The sequence below is a fragment of the Myotis brandtii genome, unplaced genomic scaffold, assembly GCF_000412655.1.
Source record: "Myotis brandtii unplaced genomic scaffold, ASM41265v1 scaffold356, whole genome shotgun sequence".
In the NCBI taxonomy this organism is placed as follows: Eukaryota; Metazoa; Chordata; class Mammalia; order Chiroptera; family Vespertilionidae; genus Myotis; species Myotis brandtii.
The window spans coordinates 569,492-593,820 of record NW_005363687.1 but is presented as its reverse complement, the minus strand read 5'-3'; the positions used below and the strand labels follow the sequence as shown (position 1 = coordinate 593,820).

The following is a 24,329-nucleotide window of genomic DNA, read 5'->3' as shown; positions in this document are numbered from 1 at the left end:
CTGCCTGGCTGCCGGCTGCCATCTTGGTTGGCAGTTAATTTGCATATCACCCTGATTAGCCAATGGGAAGCATGTCAGAGGTACGGTTAATTACCATGTTTGTCTATTGTTAGATAGGATATAGTCAATGATTATTAATACTTTTTTAAAAAAGAACCTAAACTTCCCCAAATTTCAGCACAGGTAGTTTAACTGTAGATTTCAGTTCTAGATGATTTTTAAAAATAGTGTGTAGAAATGATTCTTCTTAGTTAAATGTATTATATCATGTTATCAACCAACCAAATCAAAAGCAATTGCCAAGCTGAATAAGTTACAAAGAAATGATAACTCTGGCTTGTACAGAAATGTGCAGTGTTTTCAAAGCTCTGAACAGTTACCTACTAATACAAATCTCCACAGCTTAACTTAGAGTTGGAAGATGAGTTTTCACAGTAATGTAATTTTAACCTCCATTTACATTCATTTTAATATATTACTAAGATGTTTACTCTATGTCACAATGGTGCTTTCCAGTGTTCACAATTTGCAGTTTCAGTTTATACAAGTCATTCACTAACATAAGGGACAGTTATGCCTCCAGCATCATGGGCTCTTTTCTCTCCCCCAGCCCAGCGTTCATCACTCCACTTATCTCCTTCCATCCCTGACTTTGCTGTGCCTGGGCCCTGAAGGTGCTCCTTTGCCCTCCATTGTAGTCCCCAGGGTGTGGCTGGGGCTAGGCTTGCTCACAGAGTGGTCCCTCTCTCCGGGGCACCCTATAAGCCTTTTGAGAGTAGGGAGTCAATTATTACTATCTCCACCCAAAACATCTGCACTTACATCCTCAGAAAAGAAGAAAATGAAGTAAAACAAACATTGTTAGTGCACTGCTGCATGCTACACTCATGCTGCTAGCGTCTTAGTGTTGAAAGACACAATAAAAGGGATCTAAGCCCATCTCTAAGCCGATGCATAAATTCCTCTCGCAAAGCTGTCTCGGGCATGTATTACTGATTAACAAACTACCAGAAAAGTGAGTGTTTTAGAGCAGCACCCATGTTCCTTGCTCGTGATTCTGTAGTTAATAATTCGAGCAGAGCTTAGCTGGGGGCCCTCTGCGCCACAGGGCGGGGGTCCAGAGCCAAGAAGGCTCCCTCCCACGTCCAGTGCCTCCTTCCGGCCTCTCTCTCTGCTGCTGGCTGTGGCTTCCTTACCTACAGCCTGTGATCGAAGGCAGAGGGGCTTCTCGCAGGCAGCTTCCAAAGTGACCTTGCCAAATGGGCAGAAGTCGAAGCTGCAGATCCCTGATCACCTCAAAAGCCACAGGGCCAGGTTCACAGATCAAAGCGCATGCTGCAGGTCCCCCTGCCACGGGGCACCGGAGGGGAGAGACCCAAAGGAGCACCGCAAGGAACTGGCCGCCAGCCATACTTAATCCCCCGCAGAATCCTTTTCAGACGCTGTCAGCCGGTGCTTAACCACTTCCTGTGATGAAGAGCTCACAGTGACACAAGGGGAGCGCATCTACAGACAGCGCTGGCAGCAATATCCCACCTCGGGACCCTGATCCATACCCTGTCAGCCCCCCACCTCCGCCCCCCCAGCCCCTGCCTTGCAGATGCTGCCCGCATTTCTGAGGCCCCTCAACATGCAGACCTGCCAAGTACTAAGTGTACCAAAGTCTGAGCAGTCACACTTAGCAAATTAACTTTTAAAACAAAAACAATTGTAACATAGACACCCACACCTGAAACCTAGATGTTTATGTTGACCAATGGCACCCCAATATTTTAATAAATCAATACATAAATAAATAAATGACAAATGAACACAGAATGGCCATAATAACCTTCTTTGGAAATAGCACCAAACACCCACATTTGGGTCCCTCAGTGAACCTGAGGGGGGCCTGAGTTTACTAAACCCTCCGTGAACCCTAACGCAGGACGGCCCACCATTTATCATCCCTCAGCACTGAGGTTCTGAAGGAGACCATCGATCACAAACATCTCTGCTGGAAACTCGGCCCCTCTGTGATCTCCTTGTACACTGGCCCCCACAGCAGTGAGCCTCCCCAGCATCTGAGGCTCAGCCCTCCTCTGGGAAGGGGGGGCAGAGATTGGAACAGGTCAGAGATATATAAAAAGTACCGGCTTTCTCCCCCAGCAGACTTAAGTAATCATATGCAATATAAGCTAAACATCGCTCACTGTGGGTTGGGTTTTAGATACTATTATGGAATCATTGTTCAACAAGAGTGATAATGATTTCAGTGGCTGTGCAGGGAAGGTCCTTCCCTGGGCAATGCCCGCTGGAGGACGTAGGGTTTGATCAGGAGTAAGCAAACCAAGGCTCCCAGGCCAAGATTCAATCAATTGTTTAAAAGGAAGTCTTATTGGACCAGCCACCCCCTTTGTTTACATGTTGTCTGGCTGCTTTTGTGCCTCAGTGGCCTGGTCTGGTCATTGTGACAGAGACAATATGGCTCACAAAGCCCAAAATTTAGCACCTGGCTCTTTTTTAAAAATATTTTTTATTGATTTTTTTACAGAGAGGAAGGGAGAGGGATAGAGAGTTAGAAACATCGATAAGAGAGAAACATCAATCACCTGCCTCCTGCACACCCCCTACTGGGGATGTGCCCGCAACCAAGGTACATGCCCTTGACCAGAATTGAACCTGGGACCCTTCAGTCTGCAGGCTGATGCTCTATCCACTGAGCCAAACCAGTTAGAGCTACCACCTGGCTCTTCATAGAAAATAGATTGCTCACCCCTGAGTGAGAGTATGATGTCTGCAACTTCCTTTCTAATTGTTCAGCAAAACAACAGCAACAAAAAACTGCATATATGCGTGTGTGTATATATATATATATTTATACATATGCAGGGTGTCCCCAAAAATGTATACACACTTGAACAGCTGGTAGCTCGGTTTTGAAAATGAAGTGTATTTTAATAAACACTGCCTTTGTAATTATTCAAAGTGTGTGTATACATTTTGGGGATACCCTATATATGTATGCACATATACTCTTGAATAATGTGGAGGTTGGGCTGACAATGTCTGCACATTTGAAAATCCTCATATAACTTTTGACTTCGCAAAAACGTAGCTACTTAATAGCCTACTGCTGACTGGAAGCCTTAACACAAACAGTCAATCAATGCAGATTTTTATGCATTATATACTATATTCTTATAATAAAGTCAGCTACAAAAGCAAATGTTATTTTAAAAATCCCAAGGGAGAGAAAATACATTTACAGTATTTATGGAAAAAATGCATATATAAGTAGACCCACGCAGTTCAAATCTATGTTGCTCAAGGGTCACCTGTACATGTGTGTGTGTGTGTGTGTGTGTGTGTGTGTGTGGAGAGAGAGAGAGAGAGAGAGAGAGAAGGGATGCAAATGTGGCAAAAATTAATAATTGGTGAATTTAAGTAGAGAATGTAAGTATTCGTTTTATTTTTCTTTTAACCTTTCTTCAAGTTTAAAAATATTTTTCATAAAATGTTTTAAGAGTAAATATTACTTCACTTTAAAAACTCAAGAGAATCTCCTAAAAAATATAATTCAATAGAAAATTAAATAAGCAGATCAATAACAATATAAATATATAACTAGCAATTACAATGGTTTTAAGGTAATGATAACAATCTCATACACGATAGCAACAAAAAAATATCAAACCTAAGGTTTAACTAAAAAACAATTGTGGAGTATTTAAATATTACAACAAATTTTACCAAACTCCAAAAAGTAGAAGCACATAAGTCAGTGGTTCTCAACCTGTGGGTCGCGACCCCTTTGGCTGTCGACCGACCCTTTCACAGGGGCAGCCTAAGACCATCCTGCATATCAGATATTTACATTACGATTCATAACAGTAGCAACATTACAGTTATGAAGTAGCAACGAAAATAATTTTATGGTTGGGTCACAACATGAGGAACTGTATTTAAAGGGCCAGAAGGTTGAGAACCACTGACATAAGAGAATATGAAGTACCTAAGTATACTGTGAATGTTTGGCCAATGCATTTGCAGGTGTTAATAAAAAACAAACGAAAAAACTTTATCAAAGACAAAAAGAAGCTTTGAGTAACAGGAAGAACATACCACATCCCTAAACAAGAAGAGTCAACGACTTAATATTGTGAAAATGTCCATCCTCCACAAATACAGCTATAAGGTTGATGCAATTCCAATGAAAATCATCAAGTGGCTTTTGTTGTTGGAGAGAGAAGAACAATGACAAAATTACTCAAATATATTTCTAGTAGGAAAAATGGGTATGATTAGCCAAGGTCATTTTGGAAATGAAGAATAATAAAAGTTTCTCACCATGACAATGTTAAGGTTTATTTTAAAACTACAATAATTAAGTAAATCTGGCTCAGTAATAATCAAAGAAGAACAATCCGGGAAGAGATGTACAAGAAGTAAGAATCAAGGCATTGGAAACTAAAGAGAAAATAAACAAACGGGACTACATCAAAATAAAAAGTTTCTGCACAGCAAAAGAAACCATCAACAAAACAACAAGAAAGCCCACTGCATGGGAGAGCATATTTGCCAACATTATATCTGATAAGGGCCTAATCTCCAACATTTATAGGGAACTCATACAACTTAACAAAAGGAAGATAAACAATCCAATCAAAAAATGGGCAAAGGACCTAAATAGACACCTTTCAAAAGAGGACATTCAGAAAGCCAAGAGACATATGAAAACATGCTCAAAGTCACTAATCATCCGAGAGATGCAAATCAAAACAACAATGAGGTACCATCTCACACCTGTCAGAATGGCTATCATCAACAAATCAACAAACGACAAGTGCTGGAGAGGATGTGGAGAAAAAGGAACACTCGTGCACTGCTGGTGGGAATGCAGACTGGTGCAGCCACTATGGAAGACAGTATGGAGTTTCCTCAAAAAACAAAACATGGAACTCCCATTTGACCCTGTGATCCCACTTCTAGGAATATATCCCAAGAAACCAAAAACACCAATCAGAAAGGATATATGCACCCATATGTTCATAGCAGCACAATTCACCATAGCTAAGATCTGGAAACAGCCTAAGTGCCCATCAGTAGATGAATGGATTAGAAAACTGTGGTACATCTACACGATGGAATACTATGCTGCTGTAAAAAAGAAGGAACTCTTACCATTTGCAACAGCATGGATGGAACTGGAGAGCATTATGCTAAGTGAAATAAGCCAGTCAATGAAGGAAAAATACCACATGATCTCACTCATTCATGGATAATAAAGACCATTACAAACTTTTGAACAATAATAGATACAGAGGCAGAGCTGCCTCAAACTGATTGTCAAACTGCAGTGGGAAGGCTATGTAATACTCTTTGTAATACTTTAAGCAATAAAACAAAATTTAAAAAAAAAAGAAGTAAGAATCAAGGCAGCAAGTCCATGAGAGGAGAGAGGGTGGGTTGCCTATTATACAAGGCTGGAACAATGGCTCGCCACTTGGGAGAAAATGAAGTTAAAGCCCTATATCAAACCACACTCCAAGTGAAGGAAAATTAAGTGCAAAAAACAAATTCATGAAAGCGATAGAAAATAATGTATATCAGTATTTTAGAAGCTTGTGGTGGCACAGATCTTTCTTAGCATAAAACAAATAGTAAAAAGAAAAAGAGTGATATAGTTAGCTAGTAAAAATTTCAATCTTCTGTACATCTAAAAGGACTACAATCAAATTTAAGAAAAAACAACAACATAACACTAAGAAAAATATTTGCAACATAAATGATCTTGTGGGGGCAATGTCCTCACTATGGAATCATTCTGAGGAGGTTGTTTGTTTGTTTTGTTTTGTTTTGTTTTGTTTTTAATGGCCAAATGCCATTAATCTACACTTCACAAAATAGTATAATTGTTGGGATTCAGAATGATTATGATTTTCTTCTTTTTGCTTATATACATTTTCTGAGTTTTTTACTGCCCCCCAAAATGTATAATTCCTGTAGAAAAAAAAAAATCTTCAGGCTACCTAAGCTTCTTATAGAGGACTAAAGCTCCTCTATCGGCTCCAAGCTCTCCCAGAATGAGCGGGCCTGTAAGCTTACCAACAGCTCCCTACCCAGGCCAGAAATATACCTTCTTTATTTCCTTGAATCCTCCAAAAACCACAGCTGGGTGATGCTATTACCTAATATTAGAAAAAAGGGAGTGAAGGCTCAGAGGGGTTCAGCAAGCTGCCCAAGGTCACACAGCAGTGAGCAGTAGAGTTAGAACTGCATCCCAGGTTGACCTGACCACAAACTTTGCTCTTTCCTGCCCTCATTTCAGGAATCTCGGTTTGGGAGGCAGAAGGCCTGAGTCCTGATCCTGGCTCTGTCCTTAACTACACATGGCCTTGGCAAGCCTCTTCCCTGTTGACCCTCAGTTTTCTCCACTGTACAATGAGAAGTGGGTTGGTCCAACTGGAACATCAAGTTCCTTCCTCCTCAGAAACAGGGCCGATTTCTGTTCTCATAAAGCAGAAATGACCAATGGCCAAGGACTGATCTAAACCAAGGACCAGTGGCCTGGGGGCTAAAGCAGGTGGCCACTCACAGATGCCCCGCGCACAGGCTCACCTTGAATTCCTCGTGAATGCGCTCCTCCAGGACCTTGGCAGCCTTGCGGTCCTCCATCTCCACTTTCCACTTCTCCGCCATGATCCGGGCTTTCTCATTGGCCAGAGCATCCCGGAACTTCTTGGTGATCTCTGCCTCCTTCTGTCTCCTTCCAAGAGAACACCAGAAGGTATAAGCTCATGTGGGAAACTGAAGGTCTACATAACAATGTTAGAGGCAGAAATAGAATAGTGAGACTAACTATAGTTATAAGAAATATTCATCATGTTCTGTTAGCTGTGATTATTCTGTTCTGATTAAAGAAAGTGCATTCTAACCTGGCTGGGAGTTGTACGCCCCAGGACATGGGAGTTAACATCCAAATACAGTCCATTCTCCTTTTCCCAATACTGCCTACCATCATGGGAAGATTAACAACCTTGTTGCTGAAACAATCTGGTCCTGATTTAGCCCACTTTATGTGTTCTGAGCATAAAGAATGGTGAACAACCTAAATGTCCATCAACAGGACCAGTTAGTTGGGTTTCCCATGTACTGAGAACACTCTATAGTAATCTTCTATATAATAAAAGGCTAATATGCAAATCGTCTGAATGGCAGAATGATCAGTCACTATGACGCACACTAACCACCAGGAGGCAGACGCTCAATGCAGTAGCTGCCCCCTGGTGGTCAGTGCGCTCCCACAGCGGGAGCGCCACTCATCCAGAAGCCGGGCTCACGGCTGGCAAGCGTAGTGGCAGTGGTGGGAGACTCTCCTGCCTCCGCAGCAGTCAGACATTCCCCGACTGCTGGGGGCACAGGCCCAGCTGAAGGACACCCCCCCAAACACACACACCAAGTGCACGAATTTCGTGCACCGGACCTCTACATGTACTGAGAACACTCTATAGTAATCTTCTATATAATAAAAGGCTAATATGCAAATCGTCTGAATGGCAGAATGATCAGTCACTATGACGCACACTAACCACCAGGAGGCAGACGCTCAATGCAGTAGCTGCCCCCTGGTGGTCAGTGCGCTCCCACAGCAGGAGCGCCACTCATCCAGAAGCCGGGCTCACAGCTGGCAAGCGTAGTGGCAGTGGTGGGAGCCTCTCCTGCCTCCGCAGCAGTCAGACATTCCCCGACTGCTGGGGGCACAGGCCCAGCTGAAGGACACCCCCCCAAACACACACACCAAGTGCACGAATTTCGTGCACCGGACCTCTAGTCTTAAATAATGTTGTGAATCTATACTAATCAATTTATCTGTGTGTTAATAAAGCCATTTACAGAGCATGTACAGACAGTCCCCAACTACTGGTGGTTTAATGATGATTTTTTGTTTTTACAATGATGCCAAAGGAATACACATTCAGTAGAAACAGTAACTTGAATTTTGAATTTTGCTTTTTTCCTGGGCTGTTGATATGCTGTAAGATACTCTCTGGAGAGCCACAGCTCTCAGATCACAAGGGTCAACAACCCACACTAGTGTATTCATTGTGTTAGGTGACTTTGCCAACTGTGGGCTAATGTAAGTGTTCTGAGCCATGTTTAAGGTGAGCTAGGCTAAGCTGTGATGTTCGGTACATTCAGTGCAGCAAATGCATTTTCAACTTACGATATTTTCCATTCACGATGGGTACATCAGGACAAAACCCTATTGTAAGTCAAGGAGCACCTGTTGCTTACATGCTCACTGTGATTATCTTAGGTGGCAGATGCTGGGTTGTTGTTAACAATTTTACAGTTAAAACTCTGTCACTATGCCCGACCAGTGTAGCTCAGCAGTTGAGCGACCCAGGTTCGATTCAATGGTCAGGGCACATGCCGGGTTGCGGGCTCAATTCCCTATGGGGGAGGTGCAGGAGGCAGCCAATTAATGATGTTTCTCTCTCAATCGATGTTTCTGTCTCTCGATCCCTCTCCCTTCCTCTCTCTCTAAAAAATTTTTAAAAAACATATTTTTAAAAAATGAAATAAAATAAAAATGAGGAAACTGAAGCCTAAAAAGGTTAAAAACAAAAAACAATGTCACTAACAATTGGGTGGCGGGGGGAGGGGTTGTTGGCATCCAAGTTTGGCAAAAAGATGTTAAAAGTTGTTTATAAAAGAATTCTGATTCCAAATCTCACTGGGGACTCAAATGTCCATGAAAGAAAAACAAGCAGATAACAAAAGTGAATCCAAACTGCCTACTGTCCCAGGAACCACTCAGTGAGAGGAAAAGCAAAAGCATGTCATATGCATTGTCTCACTGAATCCAAATAGAAGCAGTGTTGTAATACCCATACCTCAGTGTGAAAACTGAGGCCCCAAATAGCTCACTTCTAATCGGTGGAGCCAGGATTTGAATCTATAAGGTCTGTCTGAAGCAAGACTTTGATGGTTTGGTCACCTAACAGCCAGCCGACTGCCTGGCACCTCCTCCCGCTGACCCATAACCACTTGTCCTTATCTGGGACCCACCACCCCAAGGCTCTGAGTTCAGGCCCCACACGACACCCATTGGCACCTCTTACCAGAGCTCCTCGGCCTCCCTCTGTGCCTGCAGCCGTGCCTTCTCTGCAATCAGCTCCTCAGAGATCTCTTCATAGGGCTTGTCGCCAGGGCCTTCTCCCATGATCCAGACCCAGACCTCGCCATCTTCCCCCAGCAGCCACTGGATGTGCTTGTCACTCGCTGCTTCACAACATGAGGAGGAACAAGAAAGGAAGAAGAACGGATCTGAGTTCTAAGTAGTAAGAAAGGGCCTAATTTCGCCGATGGTACATAACCACTCTACAGTACTGTCATCAACAAAGAGGATTCCAGAGAGACACGGGCCTGAGTGCAGGTCCATGGCCATCTCTCCCTCCCACTCCCTCTTGGGAGCAACACAGCAGCCAAGTCAGCCTGCTGAAGCGGGTGTCCAAGTCTGGGACTGTGTCTGAGGCTGAGCACCCTGACATCTTCAGCAGAGAGAACATCAGCGACAGTGCAGCACCCCCTGAAGGAAGTGACTGTGCCACCCGTGAACCAAGGCAGTTAGGGGCCAGTGAGCCTTCTCCTCTGTCCTCTCCCCCCTCTCTCTCCCAGCACCCCTCTTGTCCACTGGCTGGAAATAAGGAATTGGAGATGGTGGTGTTGCAAGGTGAAGCAGCTAAGCCTTGAGTCTACCTGACCCACATCCACCGGTAACATGAGCAAGAACAAAACCTATGTCTCATTAAGCTACTGAGATTTTCAGTTTTCCTATTGCAACAGATTCTATTGATTACCACGACTAAAATGGAAATCTCTCCCAAAACTGGGTACCCCTGAGACAGAAACAGAAACTACGGGTCGCTACCTAAGCAGTTGGGTGCCCGGTGATGTTCAGCAGGCTAAATGGCTGGCGAGCCATGTTATGCAGGAGCAAAACATTGGGTGAAGTTGGTGGGCACTGTAATGTAAAAGGCAGACCCTCCTGCCTCTGAACGCGTCACTCTGAGGGGAGAGACTGGAGAACAGGAAATCGGTAGTGTGTGCTGGTTGCCAGTGGGAAGGTGTTAAGAGAAAGAAACTGGTTTGAGAAAGAATTGAATGCTTTGCAAGTGGAAATGAAAGGAAATAGAGAGAATACAGAAATTTGGGACTTTGTAAGATGGGGAAAACCACCTCCTTCTATGGCCCGAACTGCAAGAGTTGGGGCTTTTAAAGGTCTTGCATGACAGCCCGGTAAAACCTGTCAGGTAAATAAAGTGAACTGGGCACAGAGCCGGTGGCCCAGACACCCAACCAGGGGGCATAACGCAGCCAGCACTCCAGTTCCTGTGCTCTCGCGTCTGCCCAAGGCAAAGGCAGAGGCAGGGCTCAGCCTTTGACTGAGCTCGGCAGGCTTATTCCTGGGAGACAGCAGACTCCTCTGGTGGGCAACTCCCATGAGGCCTTGACAGACCTTCCTTGGATTACACATCTGCCCAGAACACCTCCACCCAACCTGACTCTCCCATCTCCTTCACTCAACCAACCTCCTCCAGCTCCCAGCCCTTTCTCACTCACAGGCATTTCCTCAGTAAAATCCCTGTGTGTTTAATCCCATCCTTGTCTCTGCTCTGCAGAGGAGCCAGGCTAACATGAGCACATTAAGAAGGGGTCAAAGGGGAGAGGGGGAGAAGAGACATGTGTAATACTTTGAACAATAAAGATACATTTTTTAAAAAAAGAAAATGCCATCTTCTCACACTTACTTTTACAAAGAGCCTAAGACAGGTACTCTAGTTCAGCGGCCGCCAACCTTTTGGACCTCACGGACCAACAGTGGTCCATGGACCACTGGTTGGCAACCGCTGCTCTAATTGAAAGGGAGAGGCATAGAGGTGAAGAGGCAAAGAAGTACAGACAATCTGTGAAACATGTCTAAAAACAAATGGTAGATGTGTTTGCTGAGACATCGAAGCAAGGACAAAGCAGCCTGTGAGGCAGAACAGCCAACAGAAAACGCTACCCCAGAAGCCAGGGGGCGACAGAATTCAGGAATTAAGAGAGACCAGCTGTGTCACAGGCTGCTGACGGTGGATGGGTAAGACTGAGAACTGACCACTGATTCAGCAACATGGAGGTCATGGTGATCTTGATAAGAGTGGGTTCGTGAGTTTGTGGAAAGGGATGGTTGGAAACTGGAAACTTTTAGAAGAAAATATAAAAGCATATCACTATAACTTTGTGGAAGGGAAGAATTTCTTCTGCAAGACATAAAAAGAATAAACTGCAAGAGACTGTTGATAAATTTGAATACAGATTAAAGTTTAAAATTTCTATACAAGAAAACACACCATGGAGACAATTAAAATTCAGCAAATGAGAGAAGCTATTTGAATACACATAACTGTCAAGTGATTGTAACAATTAATAAAAGCAATAATAACAGCTTACAATTACAGAGGGCTTATCTGCTAATCACGGTTCAACACATTGTATATGTATCAACTTATTAATGTCTAGAACAATCTTTCTCTACGGGGTCCTGTGAGAGAAATAAGCCCTATAAAACAATTTGAGCCCAGCTGGCATAGCGCGGTGACTGAGCATCAACCTATGAACCAGGAGGTCACGGTTCAATTCTTGGTCAGGGCACATACCTAGGTTGCAGGCTTGACCCCCAGTGTGGGGCGTGCGGAAGGCAACTGATCGATGATTTTCTCTCATCATTGTTGTTTCTATCTTTCTCTCTCTCCCTTCCTCTCTGAAATCAATAATAATATATTTTTTTTAAATGAAAGAGACAAATTTAACAAAATGTGTTGTCTCATCGCAAAAACATTTGCTGAGAGAAAGTGAAGACATATTAATGCAGCTGAGGTTCCCAGTCTCTACAATCATGTGAGCCAATTCCTTAAAATAGAGAGATGATAGATTGATAATAGATAGATAATAGGTAGGTAGGTAGATAGATAATAGATAGATAGATAGATAGATTGATGATAGATAATAGATGATGATGATGATAGGTAGATAATTAGATAGATAGATAGATAGATAGATAGATAGATAGATAATAGGTAGGTAGGTAGGTAGGTAGGTAGGTAGATAGATAGATAGATAGATAGATAGATAGAATCTCCTAAGGGACCAGCCACTTCCAATGTAATGGTGCCTTCCAGTGAATCCTGCAGGGAGTGGCTGCCCAGCAGCTGTTGTGTTCTCTTAGCTAGGTGCCTTTTGTTTTAAGTGGTGAGCCTTAACCTTCTGGGGGTGGGGAGGGGAAAAACTCAACTAGGCACGTGATAAATGTGTTTCTGTTTATCGGATTCCTTCAACATACCAGGTTTAACCGAGACCGTCTCATTTCATCTTCCCCACAAATCTGAGATAAGGCCTCTCATCATCATCTCCAATCTACATAAGAGGAAACTGAGGCTCAGGGAGGCTTGAGTAACTTGCTAACCTCACATCAACTAATGGAAAATAGGAAGAGGGCAGAGCCAACATGTGAACTCAGGCGCGCTGACCACTGCACAACTGCCTCTTGCACAAAGAATGTGACGGCCAGCACGGTGTGGGCGTGAGAGTCATTGTCAAGAACGCCAGGCCATTTCCTGTTGTACTCAGAACCACTCGCTGAGAGTCAGCAACACAGACACGGGGTCGGTCAGTCACGTTAACCATCCTCCCTTCACTCCCTCCAACCTTGTGACTGTACAATGGCTCCTGAAATAGCTCCCCAAGTTCAAGGCCACGTCTCTTGCAGAAGCCTTGCCTCTCTTACGTGTAGAACAAGGGGCAAACCCAAGATCTTCCACCAGGGCATATGCCCCCTGTGTGCTGGCACTCGTTGCAGTGATCACTGGGAAATCCCGAGTGCCCTGCCTCCAACCCAGCTCCCTTCAGTGCTGAGACACCGCAGAATCAATGTCCAATGAGAGTCTCTGGACCAGGCTTACTGCTGTCCTTCCCAGCTCGGTTTTCTCCTCTGGAACAACATCTCACAACTTAGTCAATAAAATGAAAGGGCTGCACATGTACTGGGGGCAGGGACCAGACCTCCTAATTCTTTAGCATTTCAGAGTCTGGGTGTGAGAACCCAACCAGGGTGGCCAAAAGATAAGCACTTCAGTGAAATGAGAGGATAAACATTAAAAAAAAACCCGAGACTTAAAGACGTGTAATTTTGTAAGGACATGGGTAATAAGTGTGAAAATGCACCCAAAGAATTTAGAACCCCAGGTCTAACACAAAATCTGGTTCCAATTGGGAAAACCCTAAGAAGCTTTGCTAATTTTTACGCGAGAAAAACCTGGAAAGCAGTCATGCTGGCCACTGGGAGGGACAGCCTAGGGACAGGCAGCGGTCGGTAACCTGCTACTTCTCAGCCCAGCTACTCTGAGCAGCAGCTGGACGGGGACCTGGGGTCAGGTTACAGGGAGTCAGGAGATAACCAGCAGGTAGCCTTTCTCAGAAACTGCCCTGCAGACTCCCAGCAGGAAGGGGAAGCGGGGAGGTGGGGAGGTGGAGAAGCAAGGAGGTGGCAGCCATCAGCCCCTGAGGCAGGGGAGAGAAATGAGCCCTGGCCTGCTCAGCCCAGCATCCCCCCTGGGGCCCTGCACCCAGCAGAAGAGTGGCTTCCCTCCATCCAGAGCTGAGCAAAACTCACTCTGTCCAGTCCCGGAGCTTTTGGCAGCCCAGCTGCCAGGAGAAAAGTCGGGGAGGGGGACAGAAGGAGGAGAGGGCACTGTATACACTGAAACTCAAGTTCTCTGCGGGCCAGTGGCCACTGAACAGGCGTATGGCCCAGCTACTGGCCTGTGTCTACCCCCATCCTTGTGCCCAAGCTCTTATGTTCCTCATCAACATTACTACTATTAAACCTTTTAAACTTTTGCCAATCTCGCTGTTTAATTTGCATTGGTGCCGTTTACTAGTGAGGTCAAACTCCTTTCCACGTGGTCATTGTGATTTGAAATTTCACTTCTGTGAACTGCTCCTTCATCTCTTTTCCCATTTTTCTGTTGTTTACCTTTTGCTAACTGATTTGGAGCATCTCCAAGTTCCCTGGACACTAATCCTTTGTTAATATGTTGCAAATATTTTTTTCTTTTTTTATCTCCTGTTTTCTTCTTTTTTAAAACTCAGTTTCATATCTTTATCATGAAGATTTTTAAAAATCTAGTCATATTTCTCTTTCAACGCAAACAGGAATAATAACACTTCACTGGTGTGAAGACACATTTTAACATTTCTGAAATCAGGGTACGCCTTATAAATGAGGAAAGAGTGAAGTTAGGGAAAAGTAATGGGTTCTCTTCCCAGCCTTACTCCTACATTATTAACAGAACTTAAAGCCTGTGGAAAAACAATAAATTTATCTTGACATTTCAACTTGTGAACTTCCCTGTAGCTCCCAGCCCTGCATCAGACAGCACGGCTACTCACGGCTACGCGTACTCATCGGCACGGAATCCCCGGTGCTGGACTCGGCCCAGCCCAGCGGGAGACCTCCTCAGAGGAGTCTGCGGGGCCACGTGACAACCCCCTGAAATTCATCAGCGTAATTATCGGTACTAGTGAACTCACAGCAATGGGCCAAGAATGCAGAGCTGTTTCTTTCATGTGATTCAGTCACATTTTACAAACGAATATTTTTCCCTTGTTCCTTGGATCATTCCTGGCTTTATTCCTAGATATGTGTCCAGTTTGCAAACTCTAAGAACCGTGAATAATTTGTGTCACTTAATTCTAGCCAATGCCTCCAGACGCTTTGAGTTCGTTTGACAAAACAATGGTGGATCTGGTTTAATTTACAGCTTTTTTACTGATTGCAGAGAGGAAGGGAGAGGGAGAGAGAGATAGAAGCATGAAGAGAGCCAATCATTGATTGGCTGCCTCTTGCATGCCCCCTACTGGGGATTGAGCCCGCAACCCAGGCATGTGCCCTTGACCAGAATCTAACCCGGGACCCTTCAGTCCGCAGGCCAACTCTCCATCCACTGAGCCAAACCAGCTAGGGCTACAGCTTTTTTTTTTTTACTTTTAAGCAGCATATAAAAATAGTTATCTTTCTAGCTATGATATCTTAGATTTTATGAAACATAAAGGACCCAACCCCCAGGTCCCTAAGGGGAGAAGTAAAAGAAGGCACTGAAGGGACCCAGGAAGGCCCCACGCGAGGTGCTCCACCTCCTCTGCCTGCTGCCTGCCCCTTCCTCCTTAGCATCCAGAACTCGGTCCCTCTTGGGGAACTCCCTGGGGCTCCCCCTCCCAAAGCCTTCCGCTGGATGCTGGACGAGGCCACGCTTTCCATTCTCTCCTGGAGACAGAATGCTCAGAGCTGACAAGTAAGGGCTCCGAGAAAGGTTGATCTCTCGCCACAGCCAAAACAGCTGCACCCTCCTCCCTGGGGACACCCACGCCTGCCAGGCACTGGGGAGATTCTGTCAGTGGTCTCCCCAAGCCCCCCCCCCCAAGGTACTGTCCTAGAAGCACTGCCCCCAGTACCCAGGAAAGGGGTCTGAGCAACAGCTCCAGAAATCTGGGCACCCCAATCCCTGACACCCCAGTGTTCATTGGCAACTTGGTGATCCAAGTGCATTTACTAGAAAACTGTTGGAACCAACAGAAAATTTCATGCAGGAGCTTGAAGAAAATCAGCATGCCGAGATCAACGGAGCCCACACCACGTCTGGCAACACGGGGTGGGCGGAAGACAGCTTCAAGCCTGGGTTTCTCTTGGTGTTGAATGACTTCTACTTGATGCGCTGAAAATCCTAACAGTGAGGGGGTGCTGGTGGTTTGGCCAAATCCCTGGTGCTGCATCACTTTCCCCTCAGAGGGAAAAAATGCAGGCAGCAATGAAACCAATGCAAAGTAGAGTTAATGTCCAAATAATTACTGATTTTAACAAATCTTGAAAGATGATATAAATAAACAAAATCTTTTTAAAATCCTTGATTAGCCCGGCCGGTGTCGCTCAATGGTTGAGCATTGACCTATGAACCAGGAGGTCATGGTTCAATTCCAGGTCAGGGCAAATGCCCGGGTTCCAGGCTCGATCCCCAGTGGGGGAGCCTCGATCCCCTGTGGGGGGCGCATCCAATCAATGATTCTCTCTCATTATTGATGTTTCTATCTCTCTCTCCCTCTTCCTTCCTCTCTGAAATCAATAAAAATATATTTTTTAAAAATTCTTGATTATACCAACAAAATAATGGAGAATTGAAAAATACCTTTATCTTTTTCATCTTTAGTAAATAATGTTTCAATCTTGATAACGATGGAGAAAATAAATTTGAGTGCCTTTCTTTAAACAAGTTTTAAAATAGCATATGCCATACATTTTCCAATAGATTCTCCTAAAAACAAAACAGGGACAAAAGGCGGAGAGAAAGAAAGGATTTAGGCAATACAGTATACACTAAGCAGATGCAAAGACAAAAAGCAGGACTCGTGGAACTAAAATCTAAGTCAAAATCCTAAAACAAGAAATGAAAATGAAATGAGTTAGAAGTATGAGGGAGCCGAAACCGGTTTGGCTCGGTGGATAGAGCGTCGGCCTGTGGACTGAAAGGTCCCAGGTTCGATTCTGGTCAAGGGCATGTACCTGGGTTGCGGGCCGATCCCCAGTAGGAGATGTGCAGGAGGCAGTTGATCGATGTTTCTCTCTCATCGATGTTTCTAACTCTCTATCTCTCTCCCTTCCTCTCTGTAAAAAATCAATAAAATATATTTTTTTAAAAAAGTATGAGGGAAGAGGTGACAGAATGCCCATTACTTGTATATTACAGGTTGTATTTTGGCTTCTACAATATATCCCCATACACTTGCATATTGTGATTTTTATTCTTTCACTAAAGATTTTCAAGGTCTAGGGAGGAGTCACACAGCACAGCACCCAGTCTTTCACTCAAGAAGAAATCGGTAACGCCTGTCCCTCCAACTGAGCCCCAATGACATACGAGGCTGCAAGGGTCTTAGCAGCTACTCACCCGCCCACCCATACACCCACCAAAGCCCTAGGCTGTGTGTTCACAGTCCGGATAGAAACAATGCAAGCAACACCCATGGTCTCATGGTACTTTCAGGCTCATGGAGGAGACTGGCCTCAACTGAGTGAACAGATTCAGAAGCAGGAAGAGGCAGGGGAAAGAGAGGAGAAGGGAGGGAGGGGGAGGAGGGAGAGAAGGAAGAATCCATAGAGACAGAAAGGAGTCAGTGGTGCCAGGACCTGAGGGGAGAAGGGGATGGGGAGTGACTGATTCATGGATGCAGAAATGTTCTGGAACAAGATGGAGGTGGTGGTTACACAAAGTTTTGAATGTATTAAATATCACTAGATTGCACAGCTCTTCGTGGTTAAAATAGTTTAAAAAATTTTAAATATATTTTCTTGATTTTTTACAGAGAGGAAGGAAGAGGGATAGACAGTTAGAAACATCGATGTGAGAGAAACATGGATCAGCTGCCTCCTGCACACCTCCCACTGAGGATGTGCCCACAACCAAGGTACATGCCTTTGACCAGAATCGAACCTGGGACCTTTCAGTCTGCAGGCCGATGCTCTATCCACTGAGCCAAACCAGTCAGGGCTAAAATGGTAAATTTTATGTGGTGTGGATTGTAGCACAATTTTTTGTTGTTGTTGTTTAAAAAAAAAGCATACTCTTTTATTAAAAAGTATCTGCTGTTGAGGAGTTAGGATCAGGCAGGTTAGGGTAAGGGCCCAGGGGAGGGAAGACAGCAGATCAAGAGGATGGTCAGGATGTGAGCAAGATCGGCAGAATGTACCAGCCAACTGTAGGGCTGCCCTTCCCACCCCTCCACCCAACCCAAGAGCAGGAGCTAAAAGCAGGAAGGCGAGGGCAAGAGGAGATTGGCTGGTGATAAGGAAGGAAATTTTCGAAAGAGCCAATAGAAGACAAGTGCAGGAAATAGAAACCCCTAGACTGGTGAGCTTCTGCAGCAACCCTTTCTGGGAGGGACCCTCTCACATGCCGAGAGCCTTGTTACTTTCGCTTTAATAAATTTATCTCCCTTTTGCTTACCCCTCCCTTATCTGTGAATTCATTCCAAAATTTCTCGAGACAACAAACCCAACAGCTTAAAATCATATCTCACTGTGAAGAAAACTGGGCAGAGTGCCGTGAAGAGATTGGGATGGGGCTCATTGGGAAGGTAGTCAGTGAAAAGCTCACCATGTAATGAGAAATGAATGCTGGAGGGAACTGGCCTCCAGGGGGCTCGGGAAAGAGCAGAGGGACCCCAATGGGTGGAAATGGGTTGGAGAGTGGGCAGAGCCAGTGAAAGGCATTTGCATTTTCTTTGCCACTGAGGAAGGAACTTGCGTAAGCTAATTAGCATGTTGAAAGGGCACTGGGAGAAAGGGTCCTACAGCGTCAGTGTGAGAACAGCGCTGCGTTAGGGAGGTCTGCAGCCAAGTACGGTCCGGACTTCCACGCTGGGAAAGGTAACACACTGAGGCTGAGGGCTCAGGCCCCAGGGAAGGTTGCCATGGTTACTGAATGAAAGCAGCTGCACAGCTAGGACTGTGTCCCACGGCTTCGTTAGGGCACGGACCAGGCCCACATGAGGCACCAAAGCCTGGGCAGGTATGCAGCAGGAGCAGCTTAATGCTTCGACACAGAGAGGATGCTGAGGAGGTGTCTCCCTCAGGCCCAGGTCAGGGCTGCTTCTGGGAGCTGCCCAGGCTGAGCCGGCAGGGAGAGGGAGCGCTAGGAGGGAGGAAGCCACCTCTTGACCCCAGCTGTGGGGAACAGAGGCAGTGGGCTGGGACCCAGCTGCACCGAGAGCGCTCCATAGGCTGGAGCAAGGGCCAGGCCAGGGGCCAGCATGGAGGCACATGGAGATGCTAAGACGGGGGTGGCTGTGTGAGCAAGAAGCACAGAGGACATAAGCCAGCAGCTCCCTGTGTGCAGGCCTGAGTCGCAGTGTGGCTGTGGTCAGCACGCTAAAGGAGGAAGTGGGAAAGAGGGTGGGAAAGGTGTCTGGTCCCAGGCAAAGGATGTAGGGACGGATAGGGAGGTGGTCACCGAGCAACCGATCTAACACCGACAGAAACTGCCAATCATGGAAGAACTGGCAGGCCAGGGGAGGAGCTTTCTGCGTCACGACAGCGGTTCGAACACAAGGGTCCCGAGTCCTGTGTCCCAGGCAACACCGGCTTAGCCCCAGGACACGGGGATAGCTGAGCAAGCAGAGGGGCCGGAGCTTGTGAAGGCTGCCGCCCCTGACAGGGGTGTGGGTTCCTGTGCTGGTGAAAGAGCACAGGCGGGGAAGAGGTGGCCAAGGTCGTGACCATGCTGGGGCTTGGCTGAAATCCAGCAGGAATGTAATGTTGCTGCCTTCCTGCCTCAGCCTAACCACACCGATTCCCGTGGGACATCAAATGGTGTCGGGAATGTGGCAAAGCAGCAAAAGTGACGGCAGGTTAGAGAGCGCCTACGCTGAGATGTGTGTCTTCCACAGTGTGTAGGACGCCCAAAGATCCTCATCAAATATAAAGCGAAAAGAAGAGACAGGCCGTGTCATCAGGGGAGTGATGCTTCCCGTCATAACTGTCACCTTTCACCCCAGCGATGTCTGTGCGGCCCCAAACGTGCGCCCCAGGATCAGTTCTGTGACCTGGCACGATCTGCATCACCAGTGTTTGCTCCTACCCTCTCCTGGCTCCACTGGAGAGCAGACACCACAGCGACAGGTGTGCCTGGCCCCACCCTGCCCTCAGCACCTGAGCCCTAGAAACAGCCAGTGAGGCCTGCTAGGAGCTGGGAAATGTCCCCAGAAAAGAGAGGGTGGGGTGGAGGCCTTAGGGGACAAGCCGCACTGGAGCCAATGGACAGGAGGAGGTGAAGCGTCCTTCCAGGTTTACTGGACTAAGTTGTGCACACAGCCCAACAGGGCACAGCAGATGCGACCTTCAGGCAAACGTGGTGGAGGGAGTGCCTCCGAAGGTAAGGAAGAGGAAAAGGTCCAGCCCACGGGGCCTGTCCCCACGCACTCCCACCCTGAGCCACCATGTGGCTGCTTTGCACCAAGCCTTGCTCCCAGCTGTGTTCCCTGGGATCTGCAAAGCTCTGTCCAGTTGACCAAAGTCAGCACTTAGTTATGTTGGATAAGAGAGTGAATGAAAAAAATGAATGAATGCACGGATGATCTGTTGAACTTGAGTCATAATTCAAAAGTGAATGAAGAGAAAAACATCAGTAACTGCACCCACAGTCAAAGTCATGGATATGTGTCCCAACTCCATTTCTTAGTATCTACGTGATGGAATGCGACACTTCTGTGAGCCATGGCTTCATTGAAAGGGGGACCCCGGGCTATGGGAGTGTTCCGTGGGGTCAGGCACCCAGTAAACGTGAAGTTCACTGAGGAGGTGAGAGGTTGCTGAAACTTGCGTCATGACCCGAGGACAGGAAGCAGGAAGCAGGCACTGTGCCTCCTGGACCGGCAGCAGGAAGCTGCGCAGCCTTTGGGGCACAGCTGGCCCCAGAGCTCCCCCTTATCTGCCCCGACAGCTCCACAGGCAGGACCGAAGCAAAGAGCTGAGATCTGAATGGGATCCTGACCTGGAACACACACATTCCTCTGTGTTTTCTCCTCTTTTTCCATTCTTTATAAATCAGAAAATTAATTACCCGGAAAAGAGTCATCTGCACCAGAAACCCAAATGAGTTTAATGTATAATTTATACACGAGAATGTAGATGTCAGCGTGTGACAAATCGCCGTAAAAATATTTTTGCAGTTAATTTTCAGGCATCTGTCTTCTTCCCCAAGGAGTCACTGCACAGCCGATGTGAGGCCCCAGGGCCAGGCCGGGTGGGGCTAGCGATGCAGCTGCCAGCGCAGCCCGGCCATCGGTCCAGCCTTGGCACCAGCCATGCGCAGCCAAGTCATAGCTCTGCACCCAGGGTCCTGCTGCATCTTGTGCAGAACGAGGACTTAACGCTCTGGGGTGGACCAAGGATGGAAGACAATGGAGTAAGGCCTCCCACTCTTTGAGTCCCCGGGGGGGCCAAGCAAGGAAATGACGAATGCCAATGACAGTGTGGCAAGTGTAGGGCGGTGGGTCCCCATGCCAAGCCGCTGCAGAGGAGTAAGTACTTCCCTGTGCCAGGAGCACCCCCAAAAGATTCCAGGGGAGGAGACCGGTCCTGAAGGAGTTTGTCAAGAGGATGAAGGCAGGGGGACATTCCAATAGGAAGAATTACTCATGCAAAGACAGAGGCTGGAGCGAGCTGCCCGGGTGGTGCGAGGGTGGCCTGTGGCACCCGGCAGGGACTGTCCAGTGAGCCCGGGGTAGAGAGCAGGAGCCAAGTGCCCACGGGGCCAACATGCCCAGCACAGAAACAGGACTTCGTCCTGATTGAAAACTTTAAACAGATCAAGTCTGCACTTCACTCCAGAGAACAGATAGAGGCCATTTTAGGCTGGTGGGGAGAACAGGGAAGAGGAATGAATGGTGCTGTGCACTCTGTGGGCAGCATGCACGGAGGGCCACCCCCAGACCCTGAGTCCCGCCCCGCCTAGCAGCCGGCGGCCTCAGGGTGCCTTCCTCCACAGGGGCACCGTCCCTGCGCTTGACCGCACATGACAGCAGCAAACACCTGAAATGTGGGCGGGGCCCTGCCTGCCGTTTGCAGTTGCTGCTGCCATTTGGGGCTGGGACTCTGGGCAGGACGTTCCCCAGCACCCCCTCCAGATGCCCATGGAGGATCCTCTCACACGAGGGCAGGGCGGAGGGTACCAGTGCCCAGAGCTGGCCTCGCCCAGAACCAGTGTGCCTCCCACACGAGAAAGGGACCAACTGCACAGCTTGGTTGCACCGGCACCTTCGCCAGGAGTCACCAATGGTGTCGAAGACCATCTGAGGTCCCGACGGTGCCCTCCCAGGACTTGAGCTCCCACAAGACAAAGCATGTCCCATTCCCCAGCACCACCACGTCCCTGGGCAGCCCCCTCTGCCGCCCTGGGGCCCTGCCGACCTGGACAAAAAACCAAGGCCCGTGCTCCTGGGACCAGACGCTCACAGAACAAGGGTTTCAAGCTCCAACCTGACATCCCGCCAGTGCCCGCCTTAAAGCAGAACCTAGCCTGGCATCAATAAGGAGCCCCTCAGTAACTCCCTGGCACATACCTCGCTTGACCTTCGGGGGCCTGAGGCCCTCCGCCTGGGCCAGGGCCTCCCAGGCCTCGCGCTCCCGCCAGCGCCGCAGCTGCTCCTCGCGCATCTTGTAGAAGAGGATGTGCTTCTGCACGTCGCTGAGCTCGGCCAGGAGCTCGGGGTCGATGTACATGTCGTGCAGGATCTGCTGCAGCATGGTGCCACCCGGGTGCCCACACGAGCAAAGCCCGGACGGCCGGACACCCCAGGCTGCTCCTCACCCGGCTCCTCACTCCAGGGCCTCCCCAAGAGCCCCTTTTCCGAGCAGCATGTCACTCTGCCTCAGCTCCCAGCAAGCAGCAAACTCATTCCTCTACCCGGACAGCAAGGGGCCGGGCTGGCCAGGCAGCAGGAAGCCGAGAGGCGGCTGGGACCCTAAGGGGAGGCAGGCACCAGGAACAATCTAGTCCTGCTGGGTCTCCAAGCGCCGCATCGCAGCAGCGCCTCGCCGGCTGGCCTGGGGTTCAGGGCAATGGGAGGGTCAAAGCTCCAGCTCCCGGGACAGCTCCAGGCACAGCCCTGCGGGGGCCACGGGTGTCGAGTGATCTGTTAGTGGAAGGTAACGATGACACCAGCTGTATCGATGACACTGCCCCGGCCAGCCAGGAACCGATCTCTCCTCCACAGGTAAGAGGAGGAGGCGGAGGCGACTTTGCCTACTAATTCCACGTCTTTTGAGCCAATTTCAAACAGGCCAGAGCAGCCAGCCAGCAGCCTCTGGGCTCCCCGGCCTTCCCGCCACGGCTCCACATTTCCAACCTTCTCCAGGACATCTGGCATCCTGAGGTAATGCTTTTAAACTCTGCCTGAGGGGAGGGGAGAGCTTCCTCTGTGTTAGAGCCAAGAAAGAAAACAAAATGGAATCGGGAGGGACCACGGAAGGGGCTTCTCCGTGGAGTTCAAGGACAGACGGGGGCTGATAGCCTCTCCCTTTCCCGACAGTGAGCTTCTGAGCGGGGCATGGGCTGACAGGTGAACCCGCAGTTTTGGTGGCTGTCGCTGATCTTTTTGTTGTTTGTTGCAGGTGTCTGAAGGTGACCAAAAAGAATGGAACTGCGCGTCCGGGAGCCCGGAATCTGGCGCACCCGGGCAGAGCAGATGTCGCCAGCTGTCAGGTGGGCAGGAGCCACTGTCACTGAGACGGGACCCGCCTAACAGGTGCTCAGAGCTGCTCACAGCTGCCCTTGTACTCCCATAGGAAGCTGGGGTGCAGGGTCCGTAAGTGACTTGCCTATGGCTAACCAATCAATGAGCTGCCACATTGGGACCCCACCCAGATTTCAAATTTAACACCCACTGGCAACTATGACTGTTTTGATGGTTTAAAAAATGTAACGCAAGGAGGAGAAAATGAACAGGACTCGGCACTGTGGCCTGGTGGCATCGGTGGCCTCCGTGTCCCTTTCCTCCCTATGAGGACGGAGGTGGATCAGGCACCCAAGAGTGATGGACCACAGGGAACAGGAAGAAAAATTAAAGCGGTTCAGATGAGCTTCAAGCCACAGCATCACAACGAAGCGTGGAGGCCAGGCTGCCCTCCCGAGGTCTAGCGGGCTTGTCCCCTGTCCCCGTATGACCCAGACCTTGGAGCTCCCACACAGAGGCTCCTGCCCACAGCGCAGGCCCTGGACCCTGCCTGGCCCGCGCCCTCTCCTCTGTCCTCCCACCTCCAAGTGCTGGCCTCCCGAGGTTCTCGCACCCAGAACCTCCTCCAGCCTCCTCCTGCCTCCTACACACTCTTCTTCCTACTCGAGCTGTGGCGGGTGGGGCCGGAGCCCAGAGACTAGAAGGGGAGAGAGGACGCGCAGAAAGCTCTGGCTGCCTCCCTCTTTTCCTGGGTCCCCCAGGCCCCTGCACGAAGAGGGCGCAGAGAGCACTGTGCGCGCAGCAGGACCGGCAGGCCGCTTGCGGGCGGAGGTCCCGGTGCGCGCGGAGGGGGATGGTGTCACTCTTGCGGCGGTGACGCCGTTCGGAGAAGGTGGGCAGTGGTCAGACGGGAAGCACCCCGTTTTGTGCCGCAGGGGCGGGGTGCTCCCTGGCAATCCCAGGTCAGTGGGGCAGGAGGCCAGGCCATGGAGGGTAGCGGGGCGCGGCGGGGGCAGATT

The 24,329-nt window shown here is 48.3% G+C and overlaps 1 protein-coding gene and 1 long non-coding RNA gene across 3 annotated transcripts in view; both read right to left on the bottom strand.

The window, feature by feature from the left end:
- The window catches only part of LOC106727065, a 1,588-nt gene extending 1,027 nt beyond the window's left edge, over positions 1–561 (bottom strand). The window contains exon 1 of the long non-coding RNA XR_001363214.1: positions 158–561. This is a non-coding gene — a long non-coding RNA (uncharacterized LOC106727065). The remainder of the gene's footprint in view (positions 1–157) is intronic.
- SH2D4B (SH2 domain containing 4B) overlaps positions 1–22,465 on the bottom strand; it is a 76,296-nt gene extending 53,831 nt beyond the window's left edge. The window contains exons 1-3 of one of the 2 annotated variants that reach the window (XM_014544211.1): positions 22,198–22,465; positions 9,108–9,270; positions 6,601–6,748 (exon numbers count right to left, since the gene is read on the bottom strand). In XM_014544211.1, the coding sequence (XP_014399697.1) occupies positions 6,601–6,748; positions 9,108–9,270; positions 22,198–22,381 (495 nt within the window). In that variant the 5' untranslated portion in view covers positions 22,382–22,465. The remainder of the gene's footprint in view (positions 1–6,600; positions 6,749–9,107; positions 9,271–22,197) is intronic. The other variant, XM_014544212.1, reaches the window with a different exon arrangement.
- Between the last annotated feature and the right edge of the window lie 1,864 nt (positions 22,466–24,329).